Here is an 18766-nt window from a genome sequence, read left to right as displayed (position 1 = left end):
GGCGGCGGCTGCTAGAGGGAGAGCTGTGGGGCGGCGTGGCTGCTCAAAAATTTCAGTTCACGGAGCGCCAGAGGCAACTAAGCTCGAGTTCAAGCGTTCTGTGGAGGATTGTACGGTGGAAGATTGGCGCGAAGTGATTTTCACCGACGAATTCACCTTTTCTTCGCGATGGAGCCAGCAGCGTCATGCTTGGCGCCCTATGAACTTCAGGTGAGAATCGACTGCAGTTTTGAATTCGTAGTAGTTCACAAATTGACCCTTACTTCAGTAGGTGTATATGAGATGTGTGCGTTTGTATCTAGAAAAACATTTCGAGTATGCAGCTACGCTTGCATGCCCGCCGCGGATGTTTCCGCCTGCGTGATACCGTAGACTGGTCAACGCGACCTGTGAGTCATTAATATTTCGGGAGCTGTTTTTCGTGCAGTTTAAGTGCAAGATGCGGAGCGACTCTCATCCCTGGGCGAACGCCGTTGTTGATTTCCCCATTACTAGTCGTGAGGCGCCAGACCATAGCGACACTCGTTTCCCCGAGTGTGGCTCACAACTGGAGTGATTAGGCTGGCGAAGCGATCCGGGATTCTGGGACTAACCAACACACACACAAGCACACACACAGACTGAGTAGTTTTATTTAAATCACCCTTTATTCAACACACCGTTACTGTAGACACGTCTGACACGAGTTTTTCATTTCAAATAACTTCGCAATGAAAGCAAATTTTCACGTAAAAGGTGGCGGGGACCTCGTTTCGCTTAGGCACTGGCCATGCACGAATGAAAGAACTTCTATCTGAAATCGCTTCGAAATTTGATTTCAATTTGCTTTCTGAGAAATCGCTTCAAAATGTTACACTTTATGGAGGTATTATATTTCGTAGTCGTTCTTTGAAATGCAAAAATAAGGTTGCGTGGTTAGCACAGCGTGCGTACATGAAACCGCCAGCTATGACTCCAATTATATTTTATATTGCCCTGCAATTATTTCGCAAGAGTGTTACGGGCCTAATTAACCGAAAGTATACACAGTACAAGTGAATGTCATGACAATGATTTTCCTAAAACAATTTTTATCTCAAGAAAATACCTTGCGTGCGGCAGGTATCTTCACAATAACCGAAGGTTGGAGAGCGCATCCATTATGAACTAGGTATACCTAGCTGAAACGGGCCGAGCCGAGCCGGGGCCAAACCTTTCGGGCCCGGGCCGGGTACGGGCCACATTTAGGAACACCGGGCCGGGCTCGGGCGGGCCGGAGCGTGGCGTTTTCTGGACGGGCCGGGCCCGGGCCGGAAAAATCGGCCCTTGCAGTGCTCTAGCACAAGCTACAAACTTCAGCCTCTCGTGCTGCGGAAGCGCAGTGTAGTAGTGTATGCAAGCGCACTGGCGTTGGTTACCCATTACTAGAAAGCGCACACCGTGCCGTTTCTCTCCTTAAGTGTCGACGTTTTGAAGAAGTACATATCGGGTGCCAGTGTTGATTATGAGCTTGTCGACGTCATCTTTACTAGGGATTCACGATTCGCTGTGTCCAAATATACGATCACAGCTTGAGTTAGCATAACGGTTTAATCATGATCGTGGTCGTTAGTTTTCGTGATGGAGACATGCCACTAGGCGTTAACATGGCTACATCCTCGTCAAACGGCGCTATAGCTGCCAAACACCGAATAGACATTGTACAAGCTCTCATATATGACTGCACAATAAGCACTACTTCTATGAAGACACAATTTCAACTTACTTTTGTGTTATACCGTTTCCTATGACGCAAGGACCAGCCATGTTTTTTTTTTCTCCGCGCCATTTGCCCGCGGATGCGATCCGCTAGAAACTAGTCGTATACATCATCGCTGGAAGTAGGGGTAAGGAGGTGACGTCGCTCCACTGACAGAATGTGATGAGCGTGAAAATTTATTTAGTATCACTACAAGTTAGAAAATTTGGTGCACTTCTGCGATGATGGAATTTACAGGAAGTTTGCACGATCTTGCTGCAATATCTCAAGTCATTCGAGAGTTTTATGATAGAGTTAGTAGCGTTTGCTTTGCTTGGTTAACTGCGTATTTGCAAAATATAATGTGCTTAACCAAGAGGTTAGCGCTTGACGCATGAGCCGTGGCAGCAAACGCAAACACAAAGCTTGGTGTACCCCATTCTGAAACTGCCTATTAAGAGGCAATTTCGCAGCAATGCTGAACAATTATTCAGCAGATGTTTCACACGCTTGAATTAGGCCTGTCCTTTACCACGCCTATACATAAAGCCGCAATGAAATAAGTTGCGCAAGCCGCTAGTTTTTGCGCCCGATAGTGCCGGCTGCTTCCAAGAGGAGTTCAACAATGCTGCCAATACGCCGATCCTTGGCGCCCAGCTGTGACAGCTGCGGCAGAGACTCGCAGCTTTGCGAACCCTTGGTGTAGCTGCCGCAGACCAGGTTGAGTGTCTCGCCGAACATCTGCTCGATGACTCCGACCATGAAATCCTTAGAGCCGACGCTCTCACATGGTTCGAGGGTCTTAGCGATGCAATCCAGCGTGTTGTAGTAAGAGCTGCGACGTAAGAACATTGAAAAAAAAATGAATTTTATTTCCACTGCGCGCTCTCTAAATAAATGTCGTGCGCAGTGTTTTGCAGGATACACTAAAAAAATAACTTGGCTCTTTTTGTGTGTGTGTATCGGCCTGCCGCGTACACGCACACAAGTGACTATTTGCGCCGGGTCCATGTACCTTCCACTTGTGTTATTATCGTTCTTTTGCGCGCCACCCACCTCAGATGAGTTACCAACTCGCCCAGCTGTCCGTCCTTCTAATGTGACACGTGAACTATCATTCATCCATTCATTCAGTTTTATTTTTATTTCAAGTTCTCTTAGTACATGAAGATATGTATCACTCGTTACATTTATAGTCATTGGCTAGTAGGGGGTCTAAATAAGCACGCAAATAAATGAACAGGTTGTTTAAACAAAGCAGATGTTTTATAAGTTAGATTGCAATCACAACAAGAAAAAAAAAGAAACTCTAGAGATTAGAACGGTTTTTAGAGACTATTAAAATCTCTTCGGACGGCCGTGGGAGTCGCAGGGGACTCATCAGACCTCTTTAAACGGAGCCATCTGCCTGTCAAGTCAGGACTCGCCGAAGAAGGGTAACACATACTTCTACCTTTTTCTTAGAGTGTATCCATACAGCACATTTCTGTGCACAACACGAAAAAAGCCAACTCCGCCCAAGCTTATACTGTAGTATCCATCGCCATTTGGGTTTGCAGAAAGCTGAGTAGCACTGACAATTGGGCGAGTTGGTACAGATGCATGGCTTCAGAACGGCGCAACAAGGAAGACGAAAACACGAAAGATCACGCGAACACAAGCGCCGACTCACAACTAAAGTTTATTCCATATCACAGAGCAGATATATACACACACGTGGCCACACACAACGTCAAAAAACAAAAAAAACAAAAAACAACCAAAAACCAAAGCACGTTAACCATTCAGGTACAAGATTTCTTTATCCTGTAGCGCAATCGAGGGACAGCTGACACAAGACTGTTTTTTTATTTTGAATGCTCCATGCCTCGATTACTTCCCGAGTCGTCTTATCATGATGCCTTGAAATGATGCTAGTGAGGCTAAACTGAGGCGCGCAGCCGCACTTCTGACAATGCTGAGAAATGTGCGAAAATCTATCACAACGTAGGTTGGCCGCATGTTCCCTTAATCTCACGTTAACACATCGGCCCGTCTGGCCTACATAAGCAGAGCCGCAAGAAAACGGCAGACTGTAAACCACATTCGTGGCACAACTGATAGCCGAATTTTTGTGCTTAACACCACAACCTTCTTTCTTTTCTTTTTTGGCCTCTGCCTGTCTCTCTACACGTTCGCAAATAGCCCCCAATTTGTTTGGTACCGAAAAAACCACTTCCACCCCATATCTACGTGCGACATTTTTCAAACCATGGGACAAGGCATGAACATACGGTACAACGGCCACACATTTCTTCTTTTTCTCATCGATTTGTTCTTTCTTTGCTTCCTTGCCCTCCCCTTGTTTTACTGCTCGAATTAACTTTTCACAAGTACGTGTCAAAACATGATCCGGGAACCCCGCACTTTTTAACCTACCGACCTGTCTTGAGACACTCTCATTTATTCTATGAAGGCACGTCTTATTAATAGCTGACCGTAGAACAGAGCCAGCAATGCCGTCTTTCACAATTTTTGAATGGCCAGATGAATAGCTCAAAATTTCTTTTTTGGAACGTGGCCAAAACTCCCAACAAATGTGATGATGAGAGGCGGACAACATCAAATCAAGAAACCGCAGCTCGTTCTGCTGAGGAACCTCATACGTGAATTTTAGACCCTTGCCAACCCTCTTGAAAACGTCAAGTACGTCAGCCAAAGTTCTAGAGCTTTTACTTTCATCTACAATTACAGGATAGTCATCTACATACCTAAAAATGTTTACACCACACCCACCAAGTTCCTGTTCAATATCTTCATCAACACAACCCAAAAATATATTGCTCAGAACCGGGGCAATCCTCGACCCAATAGAAATACCCTCTCTTTGCAAGTACAGCTTACCCTCGAAACCTACAGCAGTGGATCTTAAATAACAGCTTAATAATTCTAGGAAGGAACTGACAGAAACACAGCACTTATTGACAAATTCACACAATTTTTTTTTGTTGTGTTACCTGAAAGCATGTTTTTTGACAAAGCCTTTGTGGCTATAAACAAGAACTTTAAAGCGGTATCTGTCAAATTGGAGGGGGTTAAGAAGAAGGCTGTTGAATTGTTGGAAGCTAATGGTATTGAAAAAGTAGCCTCTAGTGTGAGGAAGGCAAAATGTTTTCACTTGAAGGTTTTTTTCACAGTAAAGACACATAAAGACAGTTTGCCGCTCAGAACGATAGTTTCTGAAAAAGGTTCTTGGCAGTTGTGCTTGTTTCAGTTTCTTCAGAAATGCTTAAACCACCTGAACGTTCAGGATCCGTTCATGGTGTCTAATTTAGAGGAAGTTGTGCATTACTTGAAAAACTGCAAACCAGGAAATTTCCGTATGTTTAGTGTTGATGCAGAAGATTTATATTATTCTATACAGCAGAGGGAATTGATAGGATGTGTGCAAAGATGCTTTGATTTGTACAATGATGAGTGTGAAATTGTCAATAAGTGCTGTGTTTCTGTCAGTTCCTTCCTAGAATCATTAAGCTGTTATTTAAGATCCACTGTTGTAGGTTTCGAGGGTAAGCTGTACTTGCAAAGAGAGGGTATTTCTATCGGGTCGAGGATTGCCCCGGTTCTGAGCAATATATTTTTGGGTTGTGTTGATGAAGATATTGAACAGGAACTTGGTGGGTGTGGTGTAAACATTTTTAGGTATGTAGATGACTATCCTGTAATCGTAGATCAAAGTAAAAGCTCTAGAACTTTGGGTGACGTACTTGACGTTTTCAAGAGGGTTGGCAAGGGTCTAAAATTCACGTATGAGGTTCCTCAGCAGAACGAGCTGCGGTTTCTTGATTTGATATTGTCCGACTCTCATGATCACATTTGTTGGGAGTTTTGGCCACGTTCCAAAACAGAAATTTTGAGCTATTCGTCTGGCCATTCAAAAATTGTGAAAGACGGCATTGCTGGCTCTGTTCTACGGTCAGCTGTTAATAAGACGTGCCTTCATAGAATAAATGAGAGTGTGTCAAGACAGGTCGGTAGGTTAAAAAGTGCGGGGTTCCCGGATCATGTTTTGACACGTACTTGTGAAAAGTTAATTCGAGCAGTAAAACAAGGGGAGGGCAAGGAAGCAAAGAAAGAACGAATCGATGAGAAAAAGGAGAAATGTGTGGCCGTCGTACCGTAAATTCATGCCTTGTCCCATGGTTTGAAAAATGTCGCACGTAGATATGGGGTGGAAGTGGTTTTTTCGTTACCAAACAAATTGGGGGCTATTTGCGAACGTGTAGAGAGACAGGCAGAGGCCAAAAAAGAAAAGAAAGAAGGTTGTGGTGTTAAGCACAAAAATCCGGCTATCAGTTGTGCCACGAATGTGGTTTATAGTCTGCCGTTGTCTTGCGCCTCTGCTTATGTAGGCCAGACGGGCCGATGTGTTAACGTGAGGTTAAGGGAACATGCGGCCAACCTACGTTGTGGTAGTTTTTCGCACAGTTCTCAGCATTGTCAGAAGTGCGGCTGCGCGCCTCAGTTTAGCCTCACTAGCATCATTTCAAGGCATCATGATAAGACGACTCGGAAAGTAATCGAGGCATGGAGCATTCAAAATAAAAAACAGTCTTGTGTCAGCTGTCCCTCGATTGCGCTACAGGATAAAGAAATCTTGTACCTGAATGGTTAACGTGCTTTGGTTTTTGGTTGTTTTTTTTGTTTTTTTTTGTTTTTTGACGTTGTGTGTGGCCACGTGTGTGTATATATCTGCTCTGTGATATGGAATAAACTTTAGTTGTGAGTCGGCGCTTGTGTTCGTGTGATCTTTCGTATTTTCGTCTTCCTTGTTGCGTCATTCTGAAGCCTTGCAGAAAGCTCTCATGCTGTGCAGATATTGAAGTGTACCGGCGCACAGACTTTCGGATATTTGCTCAGCACGAATTCTAGTCAACTGGCCCCGGTGGAAAGAAAGGACATCTTCATATGTGTCTTACCATTGTTGCTCAATAATTATAGATACTACCGTAAATAGTCTTTTGTCGACTTCATTTAACTGTCACAGTGTAGCTTAAGCACTGCAAGCCTATCTACCATCTCTTGCAAAGTGTTACTTTGTTGGGGAACGTTTTTGTGATCAAGTAAATATGCATGTGCAACGTGAGCGCGTATATCGCAACAGCAGCAAGGCGACGGTGACGAAACGAAGATCAGATTACGAAGACGACGTCCTACGTACGCAACTCGTTCGCAACCCAATTACGGAGCATCAATTCATGAGTTATGCATATGTGCATTGGCGTAGACGAGGTCATCGCAATGTGGCGTTACATGCGACTAAGCCTAATGACAAGGGCGCGGGACTGCTGTTTTCGTAATGACGAGTTAAATCTCACCGCCGGTGCGTTCTGATGTTCAAGAGCAGCGGAACAAGCAAAGCACGCACTAAACTACGTAACCACTGCAATGTTCCTGTAACGACGCTATTAATGCTTCACGTTAGATATTCGCAGAACCAGCAATACACGGTTGTGCTTGTGTTCCTCGGCCAGATACGAAAGTCAGAGTGCGCGTGCAGATGGGATTTGTGTGCAAATATGGCTAAGTGATGATGATGATTGTCTTTATGAATTGCTCACACCAGGCACGTAGCCAGGATTTTTTGGGGGGGAGAGGGGAAGGGGCGGACCAAAGCCTATTTGTTAGAAAGAAAGTGTTTCCATGGCAAATAGAACGAAATGTTGCCCGGGAATATAGGCTAGACGAATTTCGGGCGAGGGGGGCCCTCCTGGGCCCCCTCACCCTTGCCTAGGTGCCTGGATCACACTCACTCTGGGGGATTGGCCAAGAAACAAATAAGCTATAGATAAAAGTGGTCACATTTCAATTGTATGACTAATGCATTGTACAATAGTTAGAATAAATTATTAATGCTGCTTTAAAAATTTGAAATTCAATTAACAATTTTTGTACAGCGGAACAGACATCCCGGTGACACTGACCTAATGAGAGGCTCCCAAGGATAGAACATTAGAAGCAATGAAATCCAATCTAATTCGATTGAACACCGCTTAGAGAATGTGTTTCCTCAGTAAATTGAAACGGTTGCATGATAAAAATTAATGTTCGACTGTTTCGTCATTGTTGCAAAACGAGCAAAAAGGAGAAGGAAGCATACCAGCTCGATGCATGTAAAAGTTTAGTTGCGGAACGCGACAGGATAATTTTGTAGAAATAACTTCCTTTTTTCTTATTGAACAGAAATTCCTACGCAATGGCAACAAGAGGTGTTAATATTCATTTATATGAGCGAATAATACTTTACCAGAGTGTTAAATTGCGACACGCCTTCTAAATCTGTCACGAATTATGAGTGCTGATGGTTGGATAATTGAGAGTACCCAACCATGGAGAACGGCTTTCTCCAGAGTGTCCGCCATTTCATTCATATTGTATCCCTTTGTGGCCCGGTACCCAGATTATTCGGATTAAAGTTATGTGGGTGAGAACAAAAAAAAATGAAAAGTACGTGATAATTGAGAATCACTGTTTGCAGGGAGTTCTGAACACAAAGATAAAGAATGTGTAACTATGGCCACACTTGAGATTGATGGGCTGAGCTTTCGTAAAGCCCTAATCACCGCTAGAAATTCCGCCGCAAATACTCATAAGAACTCGGGAAATCTTAATGAGAATGACCACTTGAAGGTCTCGGAGAAAATACCTATGCAAGATTTTTCTTCGGATTGTCAGGCATCTGTAGCTATGGTATTTGCTAAATTTATCCCCCCTAAATGCCTTTGTAGCAGGCCGTTTAATATTTGGTAAAACAAATTTTTGACTCGATTTGGATATATACCAACAACAATGATTTCAAGGTTCTGTCTTTCCTTGTCAATGGAAAGAACTTCACTCAGTTTAGCATATAATGGTCCAAGATGTGCTTGTACCTAGCCCACCTGCGGTGCATGAAACCGAGGACAGTAAGATAGAAAAAAAATCACAGCATATCCACGGAGTGAATGATGATGAGTGGGCGAAGCTGCGGAGGTTCATCGGTAAACCGTGAATCTTCCGTGAATTCTGCCCAGTACATCATCACCGACGTGAGATCGGGCGCGTTTATACTAAAGGTTCGATGAGTTATGACGACTTGCAGCGCACTTTAATTTTACATGTACGCTGTGAATTTTCATTGTTTAGAAAATCATTGCTTAGAAAACATCTGGCGTCTTTCGTTAAGCAGCTGGCGTCTTTTCGTTTTGCTTTAGAAACATCTGGCGTTCTTTTGTTTTGCTTTTACAAAACATCTGGCGTCTTTTGTTGGTTTATTTCATCAATCAACGGCGTTTTGAACAAAATTTTTATTGTTTAATCACGCACAGGAGAAATCTCACCAGGCACTACCTTGGAGGTAAAGAATGGCTGCTAATGGGAATGAGAGACAGAAGAAGTCGGCTTTTAGCTAACGCTGCGAATTTTTTATTGTTCAACAACGCACAGGAAAAATCTCCCACAGGCACCACCTTGCAGGTCAACGCGTAAGACTGGTTACATACTACGCTACGAGGGACGAACGGGTGCCGCTATAAGGAGCTTCGCCCCTAAAAATAACGCTGGCTGAGATATGAAAATAATTTTTAGTTTTATAGGCTATTCATACATCGTTAGGAATGTTTGTACTGTAGCGAAACGTTGGAAGTCTGTAATGGGTCGCCCTCTCGGGCGCTCTCTAGTGCGCCGTCCAACCAGCTTCGGTCCGTTCGATGCCCCTGGCGCTTCGATCCCGTACCGTGACCTCTACCATGCCTCAAGACGCCGCCCAGCAAACGCTTCCCCCTGTACTGACACCATGCTCCGGTTCCCCCCGCATCCGCGACCCTCCTATATTCACCGGCGCGGATGGCACTGACGTGGAGGACTGGCTCGCGATATACGAGCGCGTGAGCGTACCCAACAAATGGGACGAGGCAGGAAAGCTGAGCAACCTGGTTTTCTACCTCGCGGGTGTGGCCAGCCTGTGGTACAACAACTACGCAACCGATTTCCTCACGTGGTCTGATTTCAAGACCGCCATCATCAACGTGTTTGGCCGACCTGCCGTACGTAAACTGCAAGCCGAACAGCGTTTACGTGAACGAGCTCAGCAGACCGGTGAGTCGTTTACCAGCTACATCGAAGGCGTCCTCGACTTGTGCAAGAAGGCCGACGTAACCATGTCTGAGTCTGAGAAGATCCGACACGTTATGAAAGGTATCGACGACGATGCCTTCACCATGCTGCTCGCCAAGAACCCTCGTACCGTGACAGAGGTGATCACGCTCTGTCAAAGCTACGAGGAGCTGCGCCGGCAGCGGTTGCTGACCCGTCGACCTCCATCACGCGACGCCGACCTCGCTGGCTTGTCGGCCATTTCTGATCACTCGGGCTTGCTCGCCGAGATCAAGTCATTTGTACGCGAGGAAATTGCCCGCCAGCTTTCTCTACTGACCTCCTTGCCTCAGTCGCAGCATGTTGAACAGCCGTCGACCACACTGCTGCCTAACTTACGCCGCGCTATTCAACAGGAAATCGCGGAGGTGATGCCGGAATACCACCAGCCACCTCCGGCGCTTGCGCCACTCAATTACGCGCAAGTTGTAGCCAGGACACCCCCAGCGATCCCTGTGTCTGCCCCACATCCTTACGCCGAAGTCGTCGCCAGACCACAGGCCTTCCAGGCGAGTGTGCCGGCTGCGTACGCCGACGTCATTCCTAGGCCACGACTGCAGCCCACCATGCAGTCCTATCAGCCGCCGCCCCGTCCACCGCGTCTTGGGCCATGGATGGGACCCACCCCGGCGAACCGATGGCGCACTTCCGACAACCGCCCCATCTGCTTTGCGTGCGGTTGCGCCGGTCACGTCGCCCGCTATTGCAATCGCGTGCAGTTTCCTCCAGTCGCCTCAACCATGCCAAGCCAGTCGAGCCGCCCGTATTACGATTCACCGCAGCCTATGTCACCGCCGTCTCGCCCAGCGCCCTCTACCCGCCGTTCACCGTCACCACGACGCCGCTCACTGTCCCCGATGCGGCGACGTCTGGTCCCACGCGACCAGGAAAACTAGTCGTCGCAGTCCACGAGGCAAGGGCTGCGACGCGATCGAACTGCGAAAGCCCTCAGCGAAGCCCATCGAACGTGATAGACGTGTTTGTAGACGGTGTTCGTGCATCTGCCCTTATCGACACTGGAGCCGCTGTATCCGTTATGGACGCAAAGCTTAGCCGAATACTGCGCAAAGTGACGACGCCACTTTCCGGGCTCTCCCTCCGTACAGCCAGCGCCCAACGTATTCACCCTACAGCGGTGTGCACAGCCCGCGTCATGATTAAGGACGCTATGTACGCCGTTGAACTGATCATAATTCCTGCCTGCTCTCACGACGTCATCCTCGGATGGGATTTTCTCTCCCGCCACGACGCCGTCATTCATTGCGCACCAGCCGAAATAGAGCTGTCACCATTCTATAATTTGACGCCGGAAGACAGTCCGTCGGCTGCGAGCAAGGTACTCGTCAAAGACGACATCAAATTGCCTCCAAACTCGTCAACGGCGGTGTCCGTCTACTGCGCCAGTCTATCCGACACCGTTGCACTCCTCTCGCCATATGACCATATTTGCACGAGGAAAGGCTTGCTGGTGCCTTTCGCGACCGTTCAAATCACTCAGGGAAGCACCTCTATTTTTGTAATCAACCCCTCCCCGTACAGTGTTACGTTGGTGCGAGGGGAATGTCTCGGCAGCGTGGAACCCCTCGAAGACGCACAAGTTATGGACGAACCCGATGACACGCACGGCCGCAGTTCCAGTACGCTCAGTGCTGTTTCGATGTCTGGTTCATCACCCGCTGACGTGTTTGGTTCCACCATAGCTGACAACCTTACGCAGGTCCAGCGTTCCCAGCTTCTGGACCTGTTGGAAGAATTTCGCTCTTCTTTCGATGTCGCTCAAACGCCTCTCGGCCGCACGTCGGCCGTTACGCACGGCATCGATACTGGCGCCCACCTGCCACTGCGGCAACGTCCATATCGCGTATCTCTCACAGAACGCCGTGTAATCACCGAGCAAGTCGACGACATGCTTCGACGCGATGTTATTCAACCCTCCAACAGCCCCTGGGCGTCTCCTGTCGTTCTTGTTGCGAAGAAGGACGGTTCTGTGCGGTTCTGTGTCGACTACAGACGACTCAACAAGATCACTCGTAAGGACTTGTATCCACTGCCGCGAATAGACGATGCGATTGACAGCCTGCAAGGCGCCGAATTCTTTTCATCTCTCGATTTGCGCTCAGGGTACTGGCAAGTACCTATGGCTGACGAAGCTCGACCGAAGACCGCCTTTGTCACGCCCGACGGCCTGTACGAATTCAACGTCATGCCGTTTGGGCTGTGTAATGCGCCCGCCACCTTTGAGCGCATGATGGATACCGTTCTGCGCAACCTGAAATGGCACACGTGCTTGTGCTACCTCGACGACGTCGTCGTTTTTGCTTCGGACTTTTCCAACCATCTTCAACGCCTACGGCATGTTTTGACGCGTTTGAGCGACGCCGGTCTGCAACTGAACCTAAAGAAGTGCCGATTTACAGCACGGCAGCTGACAATCCTCGGCTACGTCGTGTCCAAGGACGGAATTCTCCCCGATCCAGGCAAACTTCGCGCCGTGACCGAGTTCCCGAAACCTACGTCCGTCAAAGAACTGCGCAGTTTCGTAGGACTGTGTTCCTACTTTCGGCGCTTCATTCGAAATTTCGCGACCATCATATCGCCTCTGACGAAGCTCCTCGGAAGTAACGGGCCCCTCCATTCATGGTCGTCCGAGTGCGACGACGCTTTCGAAAAGCTCCGCCGTTTGTTGACGTCGCCTCCCATACTACGCCACTACGACCCTACGGCTCCTACAGAGGTACACACAGACGCTAGCGGTGTTGGCCTTGGCGCTGTCCTTGCGCAGCGCAAACCAGGGTTCCCTGAATATGTCGTGGCGTATGCAAGTCGTACGCTTACTAAAGCCGAGGCCAATTACACCGTCACCGAAAAGGAATGCCTGGCGATCATCTGGGCCCTTACGAAATTCCGACCTTATTTGTATGGTCGCCCATTTGATGTGATCACCGACCATCATGCACTATGCTGGTTGTCGTCACTGAAGGATCCCTCAGGTCGCCTCGCCCGCTGGGCACTTCGCCTACAGGACTACGATATCCGCGTGCTGTACCGCGATGGACGCCAGCATGCTGACGCCGACGCACTCTCACGCTCCCCCTTGCCCGACGACAATACCCATAGCTCAGTGTCTGACAATGCCGTTTCTTCTATCGACATTCACACCATCGCTACTGAACAGCGCAAGGATCACTGGATCGCCTCATTGATAGACTTGCTGATTGATCCATCGGCAACACCATCCACTCGCGCGTTGCGTCGTCAAGCCCACCATTTCGCCGTTCGCGACGACCTCCTCCACCGACGCAATTACGGCGACGGCCGCCAGTGGCTACTCGTAATACCCCGCGGTCTGCGTTCTGACATATGGGAATCGTTCCACTCTGATCCGCAGTGCGCACACTCTGGGGTATCGAAAACCTACCACCGCATTCGCCAACGGTACTTTTGGCGAAAGATGTACCGCTACGTGCAGAAGTTCGTTCGCCCCTGCATCGATTGTCAGCGCCGCAAAACATCAACGCACCTGTCGCCGGCAGTTCTGCAACCTCTGCCTTGCCCTGACCGGCCGTTCGGGCGCGTTGGCATAGACTTGTATGGACCACTTCCTCTAACGTCGGCTGGTAACCGCTGGGCCATCGTCGCTGTTGACCACCTTACGCGATACGCCGAAACTGCCGCCCTCCCAGCGGCTACAGCGCGCGATGTTGCTTCCTTCCCGCTGCACCGATTCATGCTGCGCCACGGTCCACCCCAGGAGCTGCTCAGCGATCGAGGTCGTGTCTTCTTGTCGGAAGTCGTCGAAGCCATCCTGAAAGAGTGCAACGTTGTTCACCGGAAAACTACTGCTTACCACCCGCAGACGAATGGCCTCACCGAACGCTTTAACCGCACGCTCGGCGACATGCTCTCGATGTACGTCGCCGCCGATCACACCAATTGGGATGCCATTCTGCCTTTCGTCACCTACGCCTATAATACCGCCCCTCAGAGCACTACTGGTTTCTCCCCCTTTTTCTTATTGTACGGCAGACACCCGTCGCACACAATCGACACAATCCTTCCATACAAGCCGGATCCGTCTGAGTGTGCGCCTATTTCTGCCACAGCCAGACTTGCTGAGGAGTGTCGGGAGCTTGCCAAGACGTTTACTACGCATGACCAAGAGCGGCAAAAGAGAATTCGCGGTGACACCACCACTTCTGCGCCCACGTTCCGCCCTGGAGCACTCGTATGGCTCTCAGTCCCTACCACTGCACCTGGCCTCTCTTCCAAACTGCTGTCCAAGTACGACGGCCCCTACCGTGTCGTCGAACGCACATCCCCGGTCAACTACCTGATCGAGCCCATTGAACCATCTTCGGACATGCGCCGTCGAGGGCGCGACTTTGTCAACGTGGAGCGCCTGAAGCCCTATCATGACCCGCTCATAGTGACAAGCAGTTAGGTCGCCAGGCGGCTCCCTTTTTCTTTTTTTTTTTATTGGCGCCAGTATGCCCTACGGCATAAGTTAAATAAAAGGAAAGAGTTCGGATTCGCTGATAAAGGCCAGGAGCGGTCGATGCAACGGCCCGTGCGTCCAGCGCGTTAAGTCGGGTGGTCGACCGGGGCGGTAGTCAAGGCCTCGTAGGTGGCGGGTGTGAGCCTTGTGAAGGCCCGGACAGGTCCCAAGTAGGTGATTTCGTACCCGGGGTAATTGTAGCGAAGCGTTGGAAGTCTGTAATGGATCGCCCTCTCGGGCGCTCTCTAGTGGGTCGTCCCTTATGACTCGGAGGCCAATACGCCGCTGCTGCGGTTCAAAGAAATTCTCACCGCCTTTTCCCGGCTCCTGCAAAGGGGCTGAGTAAGGCGGATATCCGAACACGAATGGGCGGTGCCCACACTGTGGGGAGACCTGTGATATCTTCCACATGGTGTGGGCATGTACTAAAAATCCCCACCTGCCCCCTTCCCCTACCCCTTCACGAGAGGCATGGGAGACTGCCCTCCTCAACTGCTCCTCACTGGAGTCGCAACGGGCTCTGGTGCGACGGGCGCGAGACGGGGCCTCGTCATGCGGTGTCCCGGACTAGGGACGCCGACCATGTAGCGGGGTCATGCTTTGGCCCCCAAACTCTCTTTCTTTTTTCTTTTATAATAAATGTATTTCATCATCATCATCATCATCCCCTTCGGCTCTTCTCGGACAGCACGCTCCTCGCGCTCAGAGTCCGCGCTCTGTCTTGACTGTCGCCGTTGTGCTTCGTCGACTAGTGCCGTCAATAAATGCCTTTATAGTACCTTTAGTATCTTAAATCTGCACAAAAGAGAGGGCAATATTGCCTCTAAGTACAGGACATTATTGGCTACGAATTTCGGGAGTCCGAGGCATAACCTTAGGGCCTCCCTTTCCAGCAGTACAAGTGGACGCAATTTATAAGCTGGTGCACCCGAATATAAAACACATCCGAATCCTAATACTGGGCGTACATACATTTTGTATATCATAATTAGTGTGTCTCTTCGCATCCCCGATCGACTGTTGCAAAGTCTTCGTAAAACTCCTAGCGCTCGTACTCCTTTCTTTGTTATGTATTCATTGTGTGTATGCCAGAGGAGGCGATTATTATAAATGATTCCCACATATTTTACTGGGTCCACTTGTAGTATGTTCTGCAGGTTGCAAGTTAGTCTATTAACTGGGTTATCCAAAGGCAAAACTATGACTGCGCTCTTTGAAACATTAAGACATAAATGGACAACCTGTAGCCACTTTTCAATGGCACACATATTTCTCTATAAGATAGTATATAGCGAATGTAGAGCACTGCCTAAAGCAAGCAATGCTATGTCATCTGCATATATGTATGTGTATAGGCCATCATGGCTGGGAATAGTGCTTAGCAATTCATTAAAAAGAAGAGGTGAGGTGACTGCTCCCTGAGGAAATCCTGACTGGAAATGTATACTTAAGAATGACATTTTAGTGAAGAATAAAACTCCCTTCCAGTTAAAAACTCACTAAACCACCTCGCTATAGAAATAGAGATATCATGAAATTTCAATTGATCCAATATTATTTTATGTTCCACACTATCGTAAGCTTTTGAGATATCCAGTGTTACCAGGGCTGCTATTTGTCTATGACGGCGTGCTAGTTGGATCTGGTTCTCCAAGTTCACATGGGCATGCCAAATAGAACATCTAGGTCTAAAACCAATTTGTAATGGGCTGAAAACTAAGGTGCGTATTTGGACCGGTTGGTACATGTTCAACGATACCAGAAACAGCGCGAAATGCGTACGGGACAGTGAAAGAGACGGACCAAGCGCTGACTTACAACCAAGGTTTTATTCCGTACATGGGGGTATATATAGCACACGCAACATGAAAGGAAGGAGAGGAGAATATTGATGTGGACATTTGTACACGAATTCTATGAAACCTCTGTATCTTCTACCAATTTTATAAGACAAGCCATGAAGAATTATTTCTATTAATATAACCAGATTAGAAGTTAGCACAACTGGTCTAATATTGTCAAAGGTGTATGCTGCGCAGTTGTTTTTAGGAACTGTATTCAATAGCTTTGTTGTCATTCTTTCTTCCTGTCAGAGGGCAGGTTAACGCTGACCCTATACCGTTTTTCCCACGGGAACAGCGAAAGCAGTTACAGGTATACACATATCGATATGTGCACAGCATTGCAGTTTAAACAAGACGCGTGGTCCCCAATCAGTCTGGTTTGCGCAATGCTAGGTGAGCTTTTAACACCTAAGCTGTTCAGCAAATCGTTCCTGGTATCTCGCATGAGGAAACTATAATCTTCACAAACGGGTATGTGCCACAGGAATTAGGTAAATCCCCCTACTCACCACTGGTTCCTTAAAAATGAAGAGCACTATCGTCATCAAATGGGTATGCGCCACTGTGCGGCCTATCAGAAAACTATGATCATAAACGGGCATGTGCCACAGAAATTGGGAACATCCCACTACACACAACTTCCACTAAGAAGGAAGGCAGCAACAGTTCGCCCACCAAATTGCTGCGAAGCGACGGCGGCTAGTCGAAGACCCCGAAGACGCACAACGAGAGTATACTAGGGAACGGGAAAGGCGACGGCGGCTGCAAGAAGATCCCGAAGCGATGGAAGGCCCTACGCCAGCGACGACGTTCCCGTAGGTCTATGAGGGGTGCGAACGCTTGGTCTCAGCACGAAGTTCCGTCTCTGGAGTTTGAACATCCGCGTCGGGTCCGTGACTGCCTGTAGTTGAACTCAAACGTCTCCGCGCTGAGAATCAACGGAGAAACAACCTGCATCACCAAGCTAAAGCCTTGCAACCACCTAGAAGCAATTTAGAAACAATCAACAACCTGCATAACCTAGTCAACGCCTAGAAACACCCTAGAAGTAGCCAAATTAGTGTGCAGAAACGTGCAGTTTCGCTGTTTCAAGCAATGCGCTGCTTAGTGCAAGCTTCGCCAATTTTTTAAAGTATACGCATCCGTCACAAGGTGGCACGCTCTTTCCATCTACTTTGGCAATGTTGATGTATATATATTGAGGCACTGCAGAGGTAGTTGAAGGGAATATACTTGAAACCGCGTTGGTTCTGCGTCATAAAATTGTTCACGAGAAAGCCACTATCTTTGTGCCTCTTCTTTTCGAAAGCCCTTCTTCTCGGCCCACCAGAACAAGTCACCTTGATACTGTTCCCATGAATTCATAGATCGACCTTTCACAGCGAAGCTGTTCTTAGTCAAGGCTTTCATATCCGGGGTCGCCGTAGAACTGATCACGTGCCCTTGGCCTTGCGGTGTGGCGATATTCAGGCTCGCTAGGAAGAGGAGGGCTGCGGCGAGAGGCGAGTGCATGTTGAGAGTTGCAAGGGCGAGGGTGGAGGATGTCGAGGAGTGAACCTTCGAGAAACGCGCCAAGATGGGGTGAGGGTGAGCCGCAATGGAGTGCAAAATAGTGTGTCAGTGTCAGTATTCAGGAGTTTCCGTTCTCAGAAAGGCGAACATTGCTCGTTCTCCCGATGACGAAGCCACCCGACGTGAGCGTCAGCCAGAACTAACGCCAGAACGGGCATGTCGTCGCCGGACCAACTGCGATGTTCGCGCAAGGGAGGCCGAAGCTAAGCGCCAGCGAATGGAAGACTTGAAAAACATAGATGTACGATATAGCCTGATGAAGGACGGGCATAAGCTTCGCTGTTTCGACAGTCTTCGCGCAGTCGAGCTGGCTAGATTTTTTTTTAATTTGCATTTTTCCCACCTACTAAAGGCATTTGGAATCTTCTTGAGGCATCATTGCGCGAGTCATTAAATGAGGAATTTTTCGAGCAGTTGCCTAATCATGTTCATTAGTCAGCTATCTTAACAAACGTTGTTTTTTACTTGTGTTGTTTTTTTCGTTTAATATTGTAACGGGCTGAAGAGGACGAAGAAGAAGAGAAGAAAGAACACGACGTCGATGGCCCTTTAAAAAAAATTCTCATAAGATAAATCCTTGGCCAATTCCCCAGAGTGGGTATGAGCCATGAAGTAGAGGATACTACTACTACTGCAAGCTGGGCGCCATCTTGCCAGCCGCTGAATTTATTCTGTGTATATATAGTGTAAATACACTCTCACCGTAACATCTTTGGGGGAAGGTGCGGGGTGTTCACTTCACACAGGACGAAGCTTCACAGCGGGCACTTAGTCGCCGCTTTAATGGCGATGGAAGTCAACAATGCCGACCCTTCAGCGGCTACTGTGCCGCCTCCAACCGGCCCGTCAACCCTCATTTTGGAGCCTCCCGGAGACCTAGGTACCTTTTCGGGCACCGATGGCAGTGACGTAGAAGACTTGCTAAAGACATATGAGCGTGCGGGCGTACGTATGCGATGTGGCCCA

The 18766-nt window shown here is 48.3% G+C and overlaps 1 protein-coding gene across 1 annotated transcript in view; it reads right to left on the bottom strand.

Moving 5' to 3' along the window:
* Positions 1-1354: 1354 nt before the first annotated feature.
* The window catches only part of LOC119375484 (uncharacterized), a 33286-nt gene continuing 15874 nt past the window's right edge, over positions 1355-18766 (bottom strand). The window contains exon 5 of the mRNA XM_037645665.2: positions 1355-2552. Coding sequence (XP_037501593.1) covers positions 2294-2552 — 259 coding nt within the window. The 3' untranslated portion in view covers positions 1355-2293. The remainder of the gene's footprint in view (positions 2553-18766) is intronic.

The sequence above is a fragment of the Rhipicephalus sanguineus genome, chromosome 11, assembly GCF_013339695.2.
Source record: "Rhipicephalus sanguineus isolate Rsan-2018 chromosome 11, BIME_Rsan_1.4, whole genome shotgun sequence".
In the NCBI taxonomy this organism is placed as follows: domain Eukaryota; kingdom Metazoa; phylum Arthropoda; class Arachnida; order Ixodida; family Ixodidae; genus Rhipicephalus; species Rhipicephalus sanguineus.
This window is presented reverse-complemented; position numbering and strand designations above follow the sequence as displayed.